Source organism: Tachysurus fulvidraco, chromosome 10, assembly GCF_022655615.1.
Source record: "Tachysurus fulvidraco isolate hzauxx_2018 chromosome 10, HZAU_PFXX_2.0, whole genome shotgun sequence".
Taxonomy (NCBI): Eukaryota; Metazoa; Chordata; class Actinopteri; order Siluriformes; family Bagridae; genus Tachysurus; species Tachysurus fulvidraco.
The window spans coordinates 14,624,311-14,642,782 of NC_062527.1; the positions used below are offsets into that span (position 1 = coordinate 14,624,311).

An 18,472-nucleotide genomic window follows, 5' to 3' on the forward strand; every position below is an offset into this window, starting at 1 on the left:
TTGGCCGTGATTGTTATATTATATTCCGCCATTTGTTCTCTGTCTAAGCTGGAGTCTGTCACTATGCTGTAGTAATTGGACAGAGACGATTCGGTTCTAAACGGGAGATTGCCATCAATCCAGCAGGTGATCTTTCCATTTTCCTCAGAGTCGCTGTCCTGTACATTGATCATTGCAACAACTGTGCCTGGGGGTGAGTTTTCAGGCAGCGTTGCGGAAAAGGACATAAGCGTCATTTTAGGCGCATTATCATTCACATCTGTCACTTCAATTACAACCTCGCAGGAGTCAGCTAAACCTCCCTGGTCCTTTGCCTGGATTTTAAATTCATGAACGGTCGTGTCCTCAAAGTCCAGCTGTCCAGACAGCATTATCTCTCCAGTGGATTCATTGATTGTGAATAGCTCTCTAATCTTAGGTGTTGTGTGTTCAAAATAATAGCCAATTTGTCCATTTGATGCTGTATCTGCGTCTGTGGCGTTAACTGTAATCAGCAACGCTCCCTTTGACGTGTTTTCGGGGACAGAAACTCTATAAGAACTTGTTTTGAACACCGGGGGATTGTCATTAGAATCTAAAACAACAACATGAATTTTTACAGTGCCAGAGCGTTTAGGGTTGCCGCCATCTATAGCTGTTACTGTTAGATACAAATGTTCTTCCTTTTCTCTGTCTAATGGCGTCTGTAAAACAAGTTCGACATCTTTGCCACTACCTGCTCGACTGGGTGTTTTCAGTGTAAAATGGTCGGTCGAGTCAATTGAATAGCTTTGTATGCTGTTGATTCCCACGTCAGCGTCAAGTGCTTTATCCACAACAAAGCGCGTCCCGACAGAAGCTGATTCACTGATTTCCAGTTTAATTTCCCCTCGTGGAAACGCCGGACTGTTATCGTTCACGTCTAATATTTCCACAGTGACCCTGTAGAGCTCGATCGGGGTTTCAACAATGATCTCGAAGCTGATGCTGCAAGTAGAGGTCGAAAAAGAGCACAGACTCTCCCTGTCCATTCTTTCCTTTACCGTGATAAGTCCTTTCTCCCTGTTTAACTGCACATAGTCGCGGCCGCTCGCTGCAAAGATACGAGCCTTTCCTTCAAGCAGTCGCTTAGGCTCCATACCCAGGTCCTTTACAACATCTCCGACTAAAGCACCAGGTGACATTTCTTCAGCCACCGAATACCGGAGCTGCCCGGATACGCCATTGAGCAAGTGTAAACAGACAAAAAGGACACTGGAACGCAAGGCGAAAAGATGCTTTTTTCCCATGATAATGCAACAGCGTTACCGAATCCTTTCTAAGATTAATACAGAATATCAACGCGATTTTTCATGAATAGCCAAAATCACTTGATACATCTAATAATCGATAGAAAAGGAAAATACGTAAAAAATCGTACATGCAGTCTTTATAACGATCTGAAATAGGAATCGCGAATGGCACTATGCGCGAATGCCACTATGAGGGGAGTTGTAGGATTTTTATACTTCAGAAAAATCAACTTCACTGATCAACAGCGACACTTATGGCTCAGAATAAGCATTACACAAAATAGAATAAAAGTACTGAAATGTGAGAGAATAGAATTTTATTTTATAACTACGCAGAAAAGATATAGATGAAGCCATGTCTTAAATAAATAGCTGCACAATCCATTCATATATTAGGCATGTAAATGTGTATGAAGCTGAACACACACATACATATACGTAAGCAGTATTGTAATTTTAAATATCTCTGTTACATTTTTAAATAAGCCATTATTTTGTCACATATACATTACACTATAGTGAAAAAACCTTTCATCGCATATACCAACATGTTAGAAAGCTGGGGACAGAGCGCAGGGTCAGCCATGAAATGGAGAGGCCTGTGGATAGCACGCTCGACCGCTATCATTAAGCCAGGGATTTGAAAAGTTAAACCACATTTGGTCCAATCTAATATTCATAAATAAGAGCATATACAAATGTATGAGAATATATGGAGATATGTAAGAGCATGAACATATGTGAGATATCTGAATCAACATACAACCTATTGGATACTTGGTGAAGAGCTCACCTGATTCTCAGTTTGTCCATGCAGAAGCGTCTGAGTTCCATTTGCGTCCAGGCTAATGGCACTCTTACTATACGGTCTGACATATTTGATATCGCTTTTTCTGGAATCCACCGTTCCGCATATCTCATAATTAAATACTTGTTTTAAAGTGCCTGTGCCGCCAGCGTCTGCGTAAAGAGGTGGATAATACGGAATAACCGGAAGATTGGCACCGGATTTATAAAACATTCGCTCACGTCTCCACCTGTAGCATTTCACTGACAGTATAGCTATGATGGACACGATAAAGAGAAATGAAACTACAGCCAAGGCCAAGACTAGATAAAATGTCAGGTTGTCGTTGTATTCCTTGTCGTGCGTAAAGTCAGTGAACTCTGAGAGCACTTCAGGGAAAGTGTCCGCCACCACCACGTTAACATTGACTGTAGCTGAACGAGAGGGCTGTCCGTTGTCCTCCACTACAACAGTGAGCTTCTGTTTCACAGCATCTTTATCAGTGACTTGACGCACAGTTCTTATTTCTCCATTCTGTAAGCCCACTTCAAACAGCGCTCTGTCTGTCGGTTTGTGTAGTTTATATGAGAGCCAGGCATTCTGTCCAGAGTCCACATCCACAGCCACCACTTTAGTGACAAGATATCCAACATCTGCTGAACGAGGCACCATTTCAGCCACCACAGATCCACCAGTTTGTACTGGATACAGAATCTGTGGCGCGTTGTCATTCTGGTCCTGAATAATAATTTTCACACTCACGTTGCTACTGAGAGGCGGGTTGCCTCCGTCCTGCGCTTTTACGCGAATATTAAACTCTTTAGTTTGCTCGAAATCAAAAGACCGAATAGCGAGAATCTCTCCGTTCTCTGCGTTAACGGAAATATAAGACGAAGCAGAAACTCCGTTCACAGAAAGATCTTCTAAAAAATAAGAAATGCGCGCATTATTCCCAGAGTCTCTGTCAGTCCCTGTCACTGCAAATATAGACACTCCAGGTGAATTATTTTCCATCACATAAGCCGTGTATGAGTGACGCTGGAAAACAGGAGCGTTGTCGTTCACATCAGATATTTTGAGCCTCAGTGTTTTATTTGTAGATAAAGATGGAGAACCTTCATCTGTAGCTGTGATCGTTATATTGTATTCAGAAAACATTTCACGATCTAAAATACGGTCAGTGACTAAGCTGTAGAAATTATTGGATGTCATTTTGATGCGAAACGGCAGACCTGAATTCACTGTGCATTTAATTTGCCCGTTTTTCCCGCTGTCTAAGTCTTTAACATTCAACATTGCTACAGCCGTTTCCAGGTTGGAATCCTCTGGAATCGGGTTAGAAAATGAGATAACACTGATAACAGGAGAATTGTCATTAACATCAATAATTTCAACCAGAACTTTACTGGTATCAACTAACCCACCCTTATCCATCGCTTCGATATCTAGTTCATACTGTTTGTATTTTTCAAAATCTAAAAAACCTTTTACTTTAATATCTCCAGTTTCCGAATCAATACTGAACAAATCCACAGATTCTTTTCCGATGCTTTGTGAAAATGAGTAGGTAACCTCTCCATTAGATCCTTTGTCTTTGTCAGTAGCACTAACTGTTACTACTAAACTATCCTGTTGGGCATTTTCTGACAAAGACACTCGGTATATTGGCTGAGTGAAAACGGGAGAATTGTCGTTTGTATCAATAACAATGACAGTTATTTTAACTGTCCCAGATTTCTGAGGAGTTCCACCATCGAATGCTGTCAAAATAAAATTATGCTCCTCTAGTTGCTCCCTGTCTAAAATAGTTTTTAAAACCATCGCAACATATTTGTTGCCGTCACTGCGAAATAATTCTTTTAAAGTAAAATGTTCCGATGTATTAAGAGTGTATGTTTGCAGGGTATTACGTCCAACATCAGGATCATGCGCACTGTCTAAAGAAAATCTTGAACCAATGGCTGCAGTTTCCGGTATTTCAATACTGATTTCTTTTCTTTCAAATGCAGGAGCATGGTCATTGATATCCAGTATTTCAACATCAATTCGATGCAGCTCCATTGGATTATCTAGAATAATCTGAAAATGTATAGAGCATGGAGATACTTGAGCGCACAGCTCCTCTCTATCTATCCTCTCTCTCACTATCAGAGTGCCTTTATCCACATTCAGACCGATGTACTCACGACTGTCCTCCGTAAAGATCCGGGCTCGTCCAGATTTCAGTCTCTTAACATCCAAACCGAGATCCTGAACGATATTTCCCACCACCGATCCCTTGTTCATCTCCTCATGAATAGAATAACGGACCTGCCCGTGCGCAACGGCCATGAAAAAGGCAAAGCCAACCAGAAGCACCGTCATCCATGTCGAAACGCGGAGATTACAGCCTCTTAGCCGGGCAAAAATTGAATAAAAAACACCCATCTTATAAATCCTCTAAATCAGGCAGGATAAAACAGTTTAAAATCAGTGACAAATAAAAAGAATGAAGTGCTAAAAGGCAAAACCTCCGTGATGCTTGTTTAATCAACAGACAGTCCAGTGTGGGGAGAAATCCAGACTGCACAATACAGAGGAGGATCTAAAAATCAGATTTTAAAAGTTGCACTCGCTGACAAACAGCGTCGCTTAGAGCATAAGCAAAACATTACAGGATATCCGATGCAGAAAAAACATCAAAAAATTTTAAATGGTTATTAAATTTACGCATTATTTCAGAGGATGTGTTCTTTACCTGAACAAAAAAATAATTAAAATCAATAAGCTATAAATATACTTACTGTTGAACAATTTAATTGAAATTCTTTAAGCTCATATTTCTCTGTATAGATATTCAAAGACATGGACAAATATATTTAAAAATCATGATCAGAGCATTTATTTAGTTTTTTTATGGTTAAAAAACAACCTTGCCGAGCATTTAAAACGAAACTTCTTAAAAAAATTAAACAATTAGGTATACCAATATATTGAAATAAAACATACAGTGAACAATGCTCGAGCTCAAGCGGTTTAATTGTATGTCAAAATAGGGAATGTGCTAGATAATAAATGACCAATTTACCAGTTAAAAAAACAGTTAAAAAAAACCCAAACCACAAAAAACAATAAAATACAAAGAAGCTAACTAACTAACTAACTAACTAACTAACTAACTAACTAACTAACTAACTAACTAACTAACTAACTAAAGGTCATAAGTGTCACGGTAAGATCTACTGCATTTTTTGGTCTCACCTGATCGTAGTCAGTAACTTTCGTCTTCTGTGCATGCGTAAGAGTCTGTGCTCCACTGCTGTCCAGACTAATCATGCTCTCAGTAGGAGGTCTGGCATATTTCATATCACTCTTTCTAGAATCAGTGGTTCTGTACGCTTCGTAATTGTACATATGTTGTAAAGTTCCTGTTCCTCCCACGTCTGCGTAAAGAGGTGGATAATAGGGAATAACCGGAAGATTGGCACCGGATTTATAAAACATTCGCTCACGTCTCCATCTGTAGCATTTTACGGTCAGTATAGCTATGATGGACACGATAAAGAGAAAAGAAACTACAGCCAAGGCCAAGACTAGATAAAATGTCAGGTTGTCATTGTATTGCTTGTCGTGTGTGAAGTCAGTGAACTCTGAGAGCACTTCAGGGAAAGTGTCCGCCACCACCACGTTAACATTGACTGTAGCTGAACGAGAGGGCTGTCCGTTGTCCTCCACTACAACAGTGAGCTTCTGTTTCACAGCATCTTTATCAGTGACTTGACGCACAGTTCTTATTTCGCCATTCTGTAAGCCCACTTCAAACAGCGCTCTGTCTGTCGGTTTGTGTAGTTTATATGAGAGCCAGGCATTCTGTCCAGAGTCCACATCCACAGCCACCACTTTAGTGACAAGATATCCAACATCTGCTGAACGAGGCACCATTTCAGCCACCACAGAGCCACCAGTTTGTACTGGATACAGAATCTGTGGCGCGTTGTCATTCTGGTCCTGAATAATAATTTTCACACTCACGTTGCTACTGAGAGGCGGGTTGCCTCCGTCCTGCGCTTTTACGCGAATATTAAACTCTTTTGTTTGCTCGAAATCAAAAGACCGAATAGCGAGAATCTCTCCGCTCTCTGCGTTAACGGAAATATAAGACGAAGCAGAAACTCCGTTCACAGAAAGATCTTCTAAAAAATAAGAAATGCGCGCATTATTCCCAGAGTCTCTGTCAGTCGCTGTCACTGCAAATATAGACACTCCAGGTGAATTATTTTCCATTACATAAGCCGTGTATGAGTGACGCTGGAAAACAGGAGCGTTGTCGTTCACATCAGATATTTTAAGTCTCAGTGTTTTATTTGTAGATAAAGATGGAGAACCTTCATCTGTAGCTGTGATCGTTATGTTATATTCAGAAAACATTTCACGGTCTAAAATACGTTTGGTGACTAAATTGTAGAAATTATTGGATGTCGATTTGATGCGAAACGGCAGATCTGAATTCACTGTGCATTTAATTTGCCCGTTTTTCCCGGAGTCTATGTCTTTAATATTCAACATTGCGACAACAGTCTCAGGGTTGGAATCTTCTGGGATCGAGTTGGAAAATGAGATAACACTGATAACAGGAGAATTGTCATTAACATCAACAATATCAATCAGAACTTTACTGGTATCAGTTTGTCCGCCTTCATCTATCGCTTCCACGTATAATTCATACTGTTTGGATTTTTCAAAATCTAGGACACCTTTTACTTTTATTTCCCCTGTGTCCGAATTAATATTAAACAATTCGATGGCTTCTTTTCCGGTACTTTGTGAAAAAGAATATGAAACATCACTATTAGATCCTTTGTCTTTGTCAGTAGCACTGACTGATACTACTAAACTGTCTTTCGGAATATTTTCTGACAAAGACACTCGGTATATTGGCTGACTGAACACAGGAGAATTGTCGTTTACATCAAGAACAGTGACAGTTATTTTAACTGTTCCAGATTTCTGAGGAGTTCCACCATCAAACGCTGTCAAAATTAATGCATGCTCTTCCTGTAGCTCTCTGTCTAAAGGTGTTTTTAATACCATCTCAACATATTTGCTGCCATCGTTACGTGATAATTCTTTCAACATGAAATGATCCGTGGGATTAAGGGTGTATCTTTGCAGTGTATTCAGTCCAACATCAGGATCATGCGCACTGCCTAAAGAAAATCGTGAACCTGAGACAATAGATTCCCTTATTTCAATGTTGATTTCTTTTCTCTCGAAATCAGGGGCATGATCATTGATATCTTGTATTTCCACATCAATTCCATGCAGCTCCACTGGATTATCTAAAATTAGCTGAAAATGTATAGAGCAAGGAGATACTTGAGCGCACAGCTCCTCTCTATCTATTCTCTCCCTCACTATCAGAGTGCCTTTATCCACATTCAGACCGATGTACTCACGACTGTCCTCCGTAAAGATCCGCGCTCGTCCAGATATCAGTCTCTTAACATCCAAACCGAGATCCTGAACGATATTTCCCACCACCGATCCCTTGTTCATCTCCTCGGGAATAGAATAACGGACCTGCCCGTGCGCAACGGCCATGAGAAAAGCTAATCCAACAAGAATCTTTGTCAGCCATGTCGAAACGCGGACAGTAGAACCACTTATCCGGGAATCGAGGGAACAAAGAAAGCCCATATTGCAAACACTGTAAGATGCAAACGATCCGAAACCTTTACCTCAGTTTAAAATGATAAAAACAACCTTAAACTGTGCTGGAGAGCTTTACTGATTTGTTAATTATTAAATTGCGAAACCGAGCAGAGTGAAAAGAATTCTAGGCTGCATGCAGTCATATATAGGGAGGATCGAGAACTGTGCATTTAAAAATTGCACAACCTGACCAACAGCGTCACTTAGAGCAGTTAAGGAATATTGCACATGATAACAAACGTCAGAGAGAGAGAAAATGATTTTTCAAGTGTTACTGCCATTGATATTAAAACACAGTAAAATTTTCTCAAAACAAGCATGCATATACACAAGTTAGACAACACATTGCCGCTTCTACTTTTTCTTTCTGCTGAGTCCAGGTATATTAAATCAAAGTGCAGTGTCTATGAACTACTCGAAAATATATAGTGGTGGTTTTCATCAATGTCAATTATGAAAAGAATTTAGTATCTGCTTTAGACCCAAGCAGAATCGCATGATGATCAGTTTAAGTAACGTCAACTAACAAATAAACATTCTACAAAAATACAATAAAATAAATAATACAAAAAAAAGTATATATATTTTTTTCTAAGACATTCATATAACAAATGCAAAAGAAGCATTTGTTTAAATCACATATATCAAAAACTATGGCCATGCTGAGTGTAACTGTTTGAGGATGTAGCTCTCACCTGATCCGATTCGTCATAAGCTTTCAGTCTGTGAGCACATGTTAGAGTCTGTGTTCCACTGCTGTCCAGACTAATGATGCTCTCAGTAGGAGGTCTGGAATATTTCAGATCACTCTTTCTAGAATCAGTGGTTCTGTAAGCTTCATAATTGTACATGTGCTGTAAAGTTCCTGTTCCTCCAACGTCTGCGTAAAGAGGTGGATAATAGGGAATAACCGGAAGATTGGCACCGGATTTATAAAACATTCGCTCACGTCTCCATCTGTAGCATTTTACGGTCAGTATAGCTATGATGGACACGATAAAGAGAAAAGAAACTACAGCCAAGGCCAAGACTAGATAAAATGTCAGGTTGTCATTGTATTGCTTGTCGTGCGTAAAGTCAGTGAACTCTGAGAGCACTTCAGGGAAAGTGTCCGCCACCACCACGTTAACATTGACTGTAGCTGAACGAGAGGGCTGTCCGTTGTCCTCCACTACAACAGTGAGCTTCTGCTTCACAGCATCTTTATCAGTGACTTGACGCACAGTTCTTATTTCGCCATTCTGTAAGCCCACTTCAAATAGCGCTCTGTCTGTCGGTTTGTGTAGTTTATACGAGAGCCAGGCATTCTGTCCAGAGTCCACATCCACAGCCACCACTTTAGTGACAAGATATCCCACATCTGCTGAACGAGGCACCATTTCAGCCACCACAGAGCCACCAGTTTGTACTGGATACAGAATCTGAGGCGCGTTGTCATTCTGGTCCTGAATAATAATTTTCACACTCACGTTGCTACTGAGAGGCGGGTTGCCTCCGTCCTGCGCTTTTACGCGAATATTAAACTCTTTAGTTTGCTCGAAATCAAAAGACCGAATAGCGAGAATCGCTCCGCTCTCTGCGTTAACGGAAATATAAGACGAAGCAGAAACTCCGTTCACAGAAAGATCTTCTAAAAAATAAGAAATGCGCGCATTATTCCCAGAGTCTCTGTCAGTCGCTGTCACTGCAAATATAGACACTCCAGGTGAATTATTTTCCATCACATAAGCCATGTATGAGTGACGCTGGAAAACAGGAGCGTTGTCGTTCACATCAGATATTTTGAGCCTCAGTGTTTTATTTGTAGATAAAGATGGAGAACCTTCATCTGTAGCTGTGATCGATATATTGTATTCAGAAAACATTTCACGATCCAAAATACGCTCTGTAACTAAATTGTAGAAATTATTGGATGTCGATTTGATGCGAAACGGCAGATCTGAATTCACTGCGCATTTAATTTGCCCGTTTTTCCCGGAGTCTATGTCTTTAATATTCAACATTGCGACAACAGTCTCAGGCTTGGAATCTTCTGGCATCGAGTTGGAAAATGAGATAACACTGATAACAGGAGAATTGTCATTAACATCAACAATATCAATCAGAACTTTACTGGTATCAGTTTGTCCGCCTTCATCTATCGCTTCCACGTATAATTCATACTGTTTGGATTTTTCAAAATCTAGGACACCTTTTACTTTTATTTCCCCTGTGTCCGAATTAATATTAAACAATTCGATGGCTTCTTTTCCGGTACTTTGTGAAAAAGAATATGAAACATCACTATTAGATCCTTTGTCTTTGTCAGTAGCACTGACTGATACTACTAAACTGTCTTTCGGAATATTTTCTGACAAAGACACTCGGTATATTGGCTGACTGAACACAGGAGAATTGTCGTTTACATCAAGAACAGTGACAGTTATTTTAACTGTTCCAGATTTCTGAGGAGTTCCACCATCAAATGCTGTCAAAATTAATGCATGCTCTTCCTGTAGCTCTCTGTCTAAAGGTGTTTTTAATACCATCTCAACATATTTGCTGCCATCGTTACGTGATAATTCTTTCAACATGAAATGATTCGTGGGATTAAGGGTGTATCTTTGCAGTGTATTCAGTCCAACATCAGGATCATGCGCACTGCCTAAAGAAAATCGTGAACCTGAGACAATAGATTCAATTATTTCAATGCTGATTTCTTTTCTGTCGAAAGCTGGCGCATGATCATTGATATCCAGTATTTCCACATCAATTCGATGCAGCTCCGCTGGATTATCTAAAATAATCTGAAAATGTATAGAGCAAGGAGATACTTGAGCGCACAGCTCCTCTCTATCTATTCTCTCCCTCACTATCAGAGTGCCTTTATCCACATTCAGACCGATGTACTCACGACTGTCCTCCGTAAAGATCCGGGCTCGACCAGATTTCAGTCTCTTAACATCCAAACCGAGATCCTGAACGATATTTCCCACCACCGATCCCTTGTTCATCTCCTCGGGAATAGAATAACGGACCTGCCCGTGCGCAACGGCCATGAGAAAAGCTAATCCAACCAGAAGCTTTGTCATCCATGTCGAAACGCGGACAGTTGAGCCTCTTACCCGGACATCGAGGGAACAAAGAAAACCCATCTTGTAACGAATGTAAGATGCACAAAATCCGAAACTATTAGCTCATTAAAAATGATAAAAACAACCATGAACTGTGCTGAAGAGCTTTACTGATTTGTTAATTATTAAATCGCAAAAACCTTGCCGAGTGAAAAGTATTATAAGCTGCATGCAGTTATATAGGGGAGGATCGAGAACTGTGCATTTAAAAATTGCACAACCTGACCAACAGCGTCACTTAGAGCAGTTAAGAACTATTGCACATGATAACAGAAGCCGGAGAGAGAGAGAGAGAGAGAGAGAGAGAGAGAGAGAGAGAGAGAGAGAGAGAGAGAGAGAGAGAGAATGTTGATAAAGAACAAAAACTGATTTTTCAAGTGTTATTGCCATTGAAAGTATGGATTATAGGATTAAATTTCCAAAAATCCTATATCTAAAAACACAGTAAATTTTTCACAAAACAAGCAGGCTGGATATACACAAGTTAGACAACACATTGCCGCTTCTACTTTTTCTTTCTGCCGAGTCCAACTATTTTAAATCAAAGTAAAGTGTTTATGAACAAGTCAAAAAAATAATGTGGTCGTTTTCATCAATGTTAATTCTGAAAAGAATTTAGTATATGCTTTATAACCACAGAAAATCGCATGATGATCAGTTTAAGTAACGTCAGCAAAAATAAACATTCTACAAAAATACAATAAAAAATTATACAATAAATGTTTTGTTTTTTTCAAACAAACCTTCATATAACTAGTGCAAAAGGTGTATTTTGTATTTATATTTCGTAAATCAAAAACTATGGCCATGCTGAGTGTAACTGTTTGAGGTTGTAGGTCTCACCTGATCAGATTCGTCATAAGCATTCAGTCTCTGAGCACATGTAAGAGTCTGTGCTCCACTGCTGTCCAGACTAATGATGCTCTCAGTAGGAGGTCTGGAATATTTCAGATCACTCTTTCTAGAATCAGTGGTTCTGTAAGCTTCATAATTGTACATATGCTGTAAAGTTCCTGTTCCTCCAACGTCTGCGTAAAGAGGTGGATAATAGGGAATAACCGGAAGATTGGCACCGGATTTATAAAACATTCGCTCACGTCTCCATCTGTAGCATTTTACGGTCAGTATAGCTATGATGGACACGATAAAGAGAAAAGAAACTACAGCCAAGGCCAAGACTAGATAAAATGTCAGGTTGTCATTGTATTGCTTGTCGTGCGTAAAGTCAGTGAACTCTGAGAGCACTTCAGGGAAAGTGTCCGCCACCACCACGTTAACATTGACTGTAGCTGAACGAGAGGGCTGTCCGTTGTCCTCCACTACAACAGTGAGCTTCTGTTTCACAGCATCTTTATCAGTGACTTGACGCACAGTTCTTATTTCTCCATTCTGTAAGCCCACTTCAAACAGCGCTCTGTCTGTCAGTTTGTGTAGTTTATATGAGAGCCAGGCATTCTGTCCAGAGTCCACATCCACAGCCACCACTTTAGTGACAAGATATCCAACATCTGCTGAACGAGGCACCATTTCAGCCACCACAGAGCCACCAGTTTGTACTGGATACAGAATCTGAGGCGCGTTGTCATTCTGGTCCTGAATAATAATTTTCACACTCACGTTGCTACTGAGAGGCGGGTTGCCTCCGTCCTGCGCTTTTACGCGAATATTAAACTCTTTAGTTTGCTCGAAATCAAAAGACCGACTAGCGAGAATCTCTCCGCTCTCTGCGTTAACGGAAATATAAGACGACGCAGAAACTCCGTTCACAGAAAGATCTTCTAAAAAATATGAAATGCGCGCATTATTCCCAGAGTCTCTGTCAGTCGCTGTCACTGCAAATATAGACACTCCAGGTGAATTATTTTCCATCACATAAGCCATGTATGAGTGACGCTGGAAAACAGGAGCGTTGTCGTTCACATCAGATATTTTAAGTCTCAGTGTTTTATTTGTAGATAAAGATGGAGAACCTTCATCTGTAGCTGTGATTGTTATATTGTATTCAGAAAACATTTCACGATCTAAAATACGGTCGGTGACTAAACTGTAGATATTAGAGGATGTCGATTTGATGCGAAACGGCAGATCTGAATTCACTGTGCATTTAATTTGTCCATTTTTTCCGCTGTCTAAATCTTTAATATTTAGAATCGCAATAACAGTCTCCGTGGAAGAATCCTCTGGAATCGGGTTAGAAAATGAGATAACACTGATTACAGGTGAATTGTCATTAACATCAATAATTTCAATGAATACTTTACTGGTATCAGTTAATCCGCCTTCGTCCATTGACTCGACATTCAGTTCGTATTGTTTGGATTTTTCGAAATCTAAAATATCTTTTACTGTTATTTCTCCTTTGTCTGAATTAATATTAAATATTTCCATGGCCTCTTTTTCTGAACTTTGTGAAAATGAGTAGGTAATCTCTCCATTAGATCCTTTGTCCTTGTCAGTAGCACTAACTGTTACTACTAAACTGTCTTTCGGAATATTTTCTTGCAAAGACACTCGGTATATTGGCTGACTGAACACAGGAGAATTGTCGTTTGCATCAAGAACAGTGACAGTGATCTTAAATGTTCCAGATTTTTGAGGAGATCCACCATCAAATGCTGTCAGTATTAATTTATGCTCTTCTTCTTGTTCTCTGTCTAACGGAGTTTTTAAAATCATTGCAACATATTTTGTACCGTCGCTACGAGACAATTCTTTTAAAGTGAAATATTCCGTGGGATTAAGATTGTATCTCTGCAGTGTATTCAGCCCAACGTCAGGATCATGCGCACTGTCTAAATAAAATCGTGATCCAATGGCTGCATTTTCCGTTATTTCAATATTGACTTCTTTTCTTTCAAAAGCAGGTGCGTTATCATTAATATCCAATATTTCAACATCAATTCGATGCAGCTCCACTGGGTTTTCTAAAATAATCTGAAAATGTATAGAGCATGGAGACACTTGAGCGCACAGCTCCTCTCTGTCTATCCTCTCTCTCACTACCAGAGTGCCTTTATCCAAATTCAGACCGATGTACTCACGACTGTCCTCAGTAAAAATCCGCGCTCGACCAGATTTCAGTCTCTTAATATCCAAACCGAGATCCTGAACGATATTTCCCACCACCGATCCCTTTTTCATCTCCTCGGGAATAGAATAACGGACCTGCCCGTGCGCAACGGCCATGAGAAAAGCAAATCCAACTAGAAGCTTTGTCAACCATGTCGAAACGCGGATAGTAGAGCCACTTATCCGGACATCGAGGGAACAAAGAAAACCCATCATGTAAACACTGTAAGATGCAGACGATTCAGGAACTTTAAAGACTTCTTACAAATCCAAAAGTACTGAAGAGCAATAATTCATTGATGGCTTTTATATGAAAGAGCAGGACCGGCTGAAAAGAAATTCCCCTCTGCATGAAATCAGAACACATGGGTGGATCTAAAACCGAGCATTTAAAAACTGCACACGCTAACCAACAGCGTCACTCAGAGCACCAAATAAACATTACACATGATAGAAGGCAGATAACCATCTATAGATAGATAGATAGATAGATAGATAGATAGATAGATAGATAGATAGATAGATAGATAGATAGATAGATAGATAGATAGATAGATAGATAGATAGATAGATAGGTCATTTAAATAATACATTTGTGCGAATTTTGTAATGGCTGCTGGGGTTTGTGATTAAGAGCAATGTATTTCTAAACAACGTACTCCACATGTAAAAAGGTATTATAAATTCCAACTTAAAAATATATCAAATATTCATTAAAAAATCCCTGTATTTTTATTTTGAAAATGCATAAACACTTTATGCAAAGTAATAGATAATCAGCATGAAACTGCTTACACTTGAAAGGGAAAAGTTCAAATTAGTAATTTTTGTTTGTTTGTCCCTCTGCTGAAGCCCAGAAATTTCCTATGTTAAACATCTCATTGTTCATCCCGTGACAGTTTCGAGGTAGTTGTGATAAAGTAGGACAGAAAACAACCTATTTCCCATTCTGGACAATATATCACATATTCTGTACACTTTATCGTTGTCAGCCAGCAGAGTCTCTTCGGTAACAAACTCATTAGCTCCAATGCAACATGTAGCAGTACAAGAGGCTCCTGTTAACATCAGCGATCACCCTGTACAACAACTCCTCACTGTACCAGGACATTTTAGTGCATTACAGTGATTCTGAGAATGAGATCACTACATATTTTACATTTTGCACTGGACTGAATTTTGCATACTGTACAGATGATGGTCATTACTGAACTGTACAACTGTGGATACTCTGATGATCACAGCTACTTGGCTGCACATCTGTGGAACCAAAGCTCCTGTTTTACACTGCATGCATTACACTAAATAATGAATCCTCAGAGATAATTCTTCAGTATTACACTGAGACTTTCACACTCATTCAAAGGACTTGTATGCATAAGCCTATGTTTAATACAAGATGTATACTACTGCTGCTGCTACAACTACTACTATTACTAGTAGTACTACAACTATTATTCTTGTTCTTATTTTTTATTATTATTATTCATTTATTTTGAATGTCCTTTCTTGTACAATTAACTTTTTGAACTGAACTCTTGAGAAGCAATAGGTTCTAAAACTTATAATTAAAGGTGGGATGAACAATAAAAGTCAAAATCGACAAACAATTAAAGAAAATAAACAAATAAATAAATATTTCCAAATTCAGGCATATAGTAGCACTATTGCACTGGTATGAATTGATCGCAAACAGAATATTTCATTATTTTCTGTTGCATGGTAGAGCAGATTTGGCACTCCAGAATCACAAAAGCGTCGGTCTACAGGAAGTCACCACAAAAACTAATGAGTGAATTTGAAGTATATACTAAAATACAACAAAAAGCAAATACTATTTAAAGAGTATATTGTACAATTAATATTCTGACTCCTATTAAGACAATTTGAGACAAAAAAAAATATTATCTAATTTAAATTATGCATTTAAAGTTCAGCTATTGGAAAGTTAAGGACTGTTTTTAATTGTAAATCTCACCTGGTCATAGTCTTTTTCAACTTTTTCCTTTTGCGCATACATAAGAGTCTGTGTTCCACTGTTGTCCAAACTAATGATGCTCTCAGTAGGAGGTCTGGAGAATTTAAGATCACTCTTTCTAGAGTCACTGGTTCTGTAAGCTTCGTAATTGTACATATGCTGTAAAGTTCCTGTTCCTCCCACGTCTGCGTAAAGGGGTGGATAATACGGAATAACCGGGAGATTGGCACCGGATTTGTAAAACGTCCGTTCACGTCTCCATCTGTAGCATTTCACTGACAGTATAGCTATGATGGACACGATAAAGAGGAAAGAAACTACAGCCAAGGCCAAGACTAGATAAAATGTCAGGTTGTCGTTGTATTGCTTGTCGTGCGTAAAGTCAGTGAACTCTGAGAGCACTTCAGGGAAAGTGTCCGCCACCACCACGTTAACATTGACTGTAGCTGAACGAGAGGGCTGTCCGTTGTCCTCCACTACAACAGTGAGCTTCTGTTTCACAGCATCTTTATCAGTGACTTGACGCACAGTTCTTATTTCGCCATTCTGTAAGCCCACTTCAAATAGCGCTCTGTCTGTCGGTTTGTGTAGTTTATATGAGAGCCAGGCATTCTGTCCAGAGTCCACATCCACAGCCACCACTTTAGTGACAAGATATCCCACATCTGCTGAACGAGGCACCATTTCAGCCACCACAGAGCCACCAGTTTGTACTGGATACAGAATCTGTGGCGCGTTGTCATTCTGGTCCTGAATAATAATTTTCACACTCACGTTGCTACTGAGAGGCGGGTTGCCTCCGTCCTGCGCTTTTACGCGAATATTAAACTCTTTAGTTTGCTCGAAATCAAAAGACCGAATAGCGAGAATCTCTCCGCTCTCTGCGTTAACGGAAATATAAGACGACGCAGAAACTCCGTTCACAGAAAGATCTTCTAAAAAATAAGAAATGCGCGCATTATTCCCAGAGTCTCTGTCAGTCGCCGTCACTGCAAATATAGACACTCCAGGTGAATTATTTTCCATCACATAAGCCGTGTATGAGTGACGCTGGAAAACAGGAGCGTTGTCGTTCACATCAGATATTTTAAGTCTCAGTGTTTTATTTGTAGATAAAGATGGAGAACCTTCATCTGTAGCTGTGATCGTTATATTGTATTCAGAAAACATTTCACGATCTAAAATTCGGTCAATAACTAAACTGTAAAAATTAGAGGATCTCGCTTCGATGCGAAATGGGAGATGTGAATTTAATCTAGCTCTAATCTCTCCGTTTTTCCCGGAGTCTATGTCTTTAATATTCAACATTGCAACAACTGAGTTGGGGGCAAAGTCTTCTGGGATCGAGTTAGAAAACGAAATAACGCTTATAAAAGGGGGATTGTCATTAACATCAATAATTTCGATAAGTACTTTACTGGTATCAGTTTGTCCGCCCTTATCAATCGCCTCGACATCTAGTTCATACTGTTTGAATTTTTCAAAATCTAGGAGACCATTTACTTTAATTTCCCCAGTGTCCGAATTAATATTAAACAATTCTATGGCCTCTTCTCCTGTGCTTTGTGAAAATAAATATGTAACCTCACTGTTAGATCCTTTGTCCTTGTCTGTAGCACTAACTGTTACTACTGAACTATCCTTTTGGGCATTTTCTGATAACGACACTCGGTATATTGGCTGACTGAACACAGGAGAATTGTCGTTTACATCAAGAACAGTGACAGTTATTTTAACCGATCCAGATTTTTGAGGAGTTCCACCGTCAAATGCTGTCAAAATTAAATTGTGCTCTTCTTGATGTTCTCTGTCTAAAGGTGTTTTTAATACCATCTCAAAATATTTGCTGCCGTCGCTTCGAGATAATTCTTTTAAAATGAAATGATCAGAGGGATTAAGAGTGTATTTCTGGAGTGTATTCATTCCTACATCTGGATCATGTGCGCTCTGTAAAGAAAACCGTGCTCCTGGGGCAACAGATTCCAGTATTTCAATTCTCATTTGTTTTTTGGGAAAAGCAGGAGCATGATCATTTATGTCCATTATTTCCACATCAATTCGATGCAGCTCTATTGGATTATCTAGAATAATTTGAAAATGTATAGAGCATGGAGACACTTGTGCGCACAGCTCCTCTCTATCTATCCTCTCTCTCACTACCAGAGTGCCTTTATCCACATTCAGACCGATGTACTCACGACTGTCTTCAGTAAAGATCCGCGCTCGACCAGATTTCAGTCTCTTAACATCCAAACCGAGATCCTGAACGATATTTCCAACCACCGATCCCTTGTTCATCTCTTCGGGAATAGAATAACGGACCTGCCCGTGCGCAACGGCCATGACAAAAGCAAATCCAACTAGGAGCTTTGTCATCCATGTCGAAACGCGGACAGTAGAGCCTCTTATTCGGGCATCGAAAGAACAAAGAAAACCCATCTTATGAACACTGTAATCTACATGCGGTTCAGACTGCTGCTAAATTGGAATAAACAATAATATACAAATGAACTGAAGTGGAATACATCCGTGATGGTTCTTTAACCTAAAATCAGTCCCAAGT

General features: G+C 39.5%; 1 protein-coding gene across 13 annotated transcripts in view; it reads right to left on the bottom strand.

Annotated features, from left to right (window-relative positions):
• Positions 1-18,472, bottom strand: part of LOC113660142 (protocadherin gamma-A11-like) — an 80,000-nt gene that overhangs the window by 28,408 nt on the left and 33,120 nt on the right. Inside the window, exon 1 of one of the 13 annotated variants that reach the window (XM_047820100.1) lies at positions 15,910-18,456. The exons of 8 other annotated variants lie outside the window; for them this stretch is intronic. In XM_047820100.1, the coding sequence (XP_047676056.1) occupies positions 15,910-18,348 (2,439 nt within the window). In that variant the 5' untranslated portion in view covers positions 18,349-18,456. Of the gene's footprint in view, positions 1,562-5,298; positions 8,019-8,444; positions 10,936-11,705; positions 14,264-15,909; positions 18,457-18,472 lie in introns of those variants that run through there. 4 more of the 13 variants (XM_047820094.1, XM_047820096.1, XM_047820101.1 and 1 more) reach the window with 4 other exon arrangements.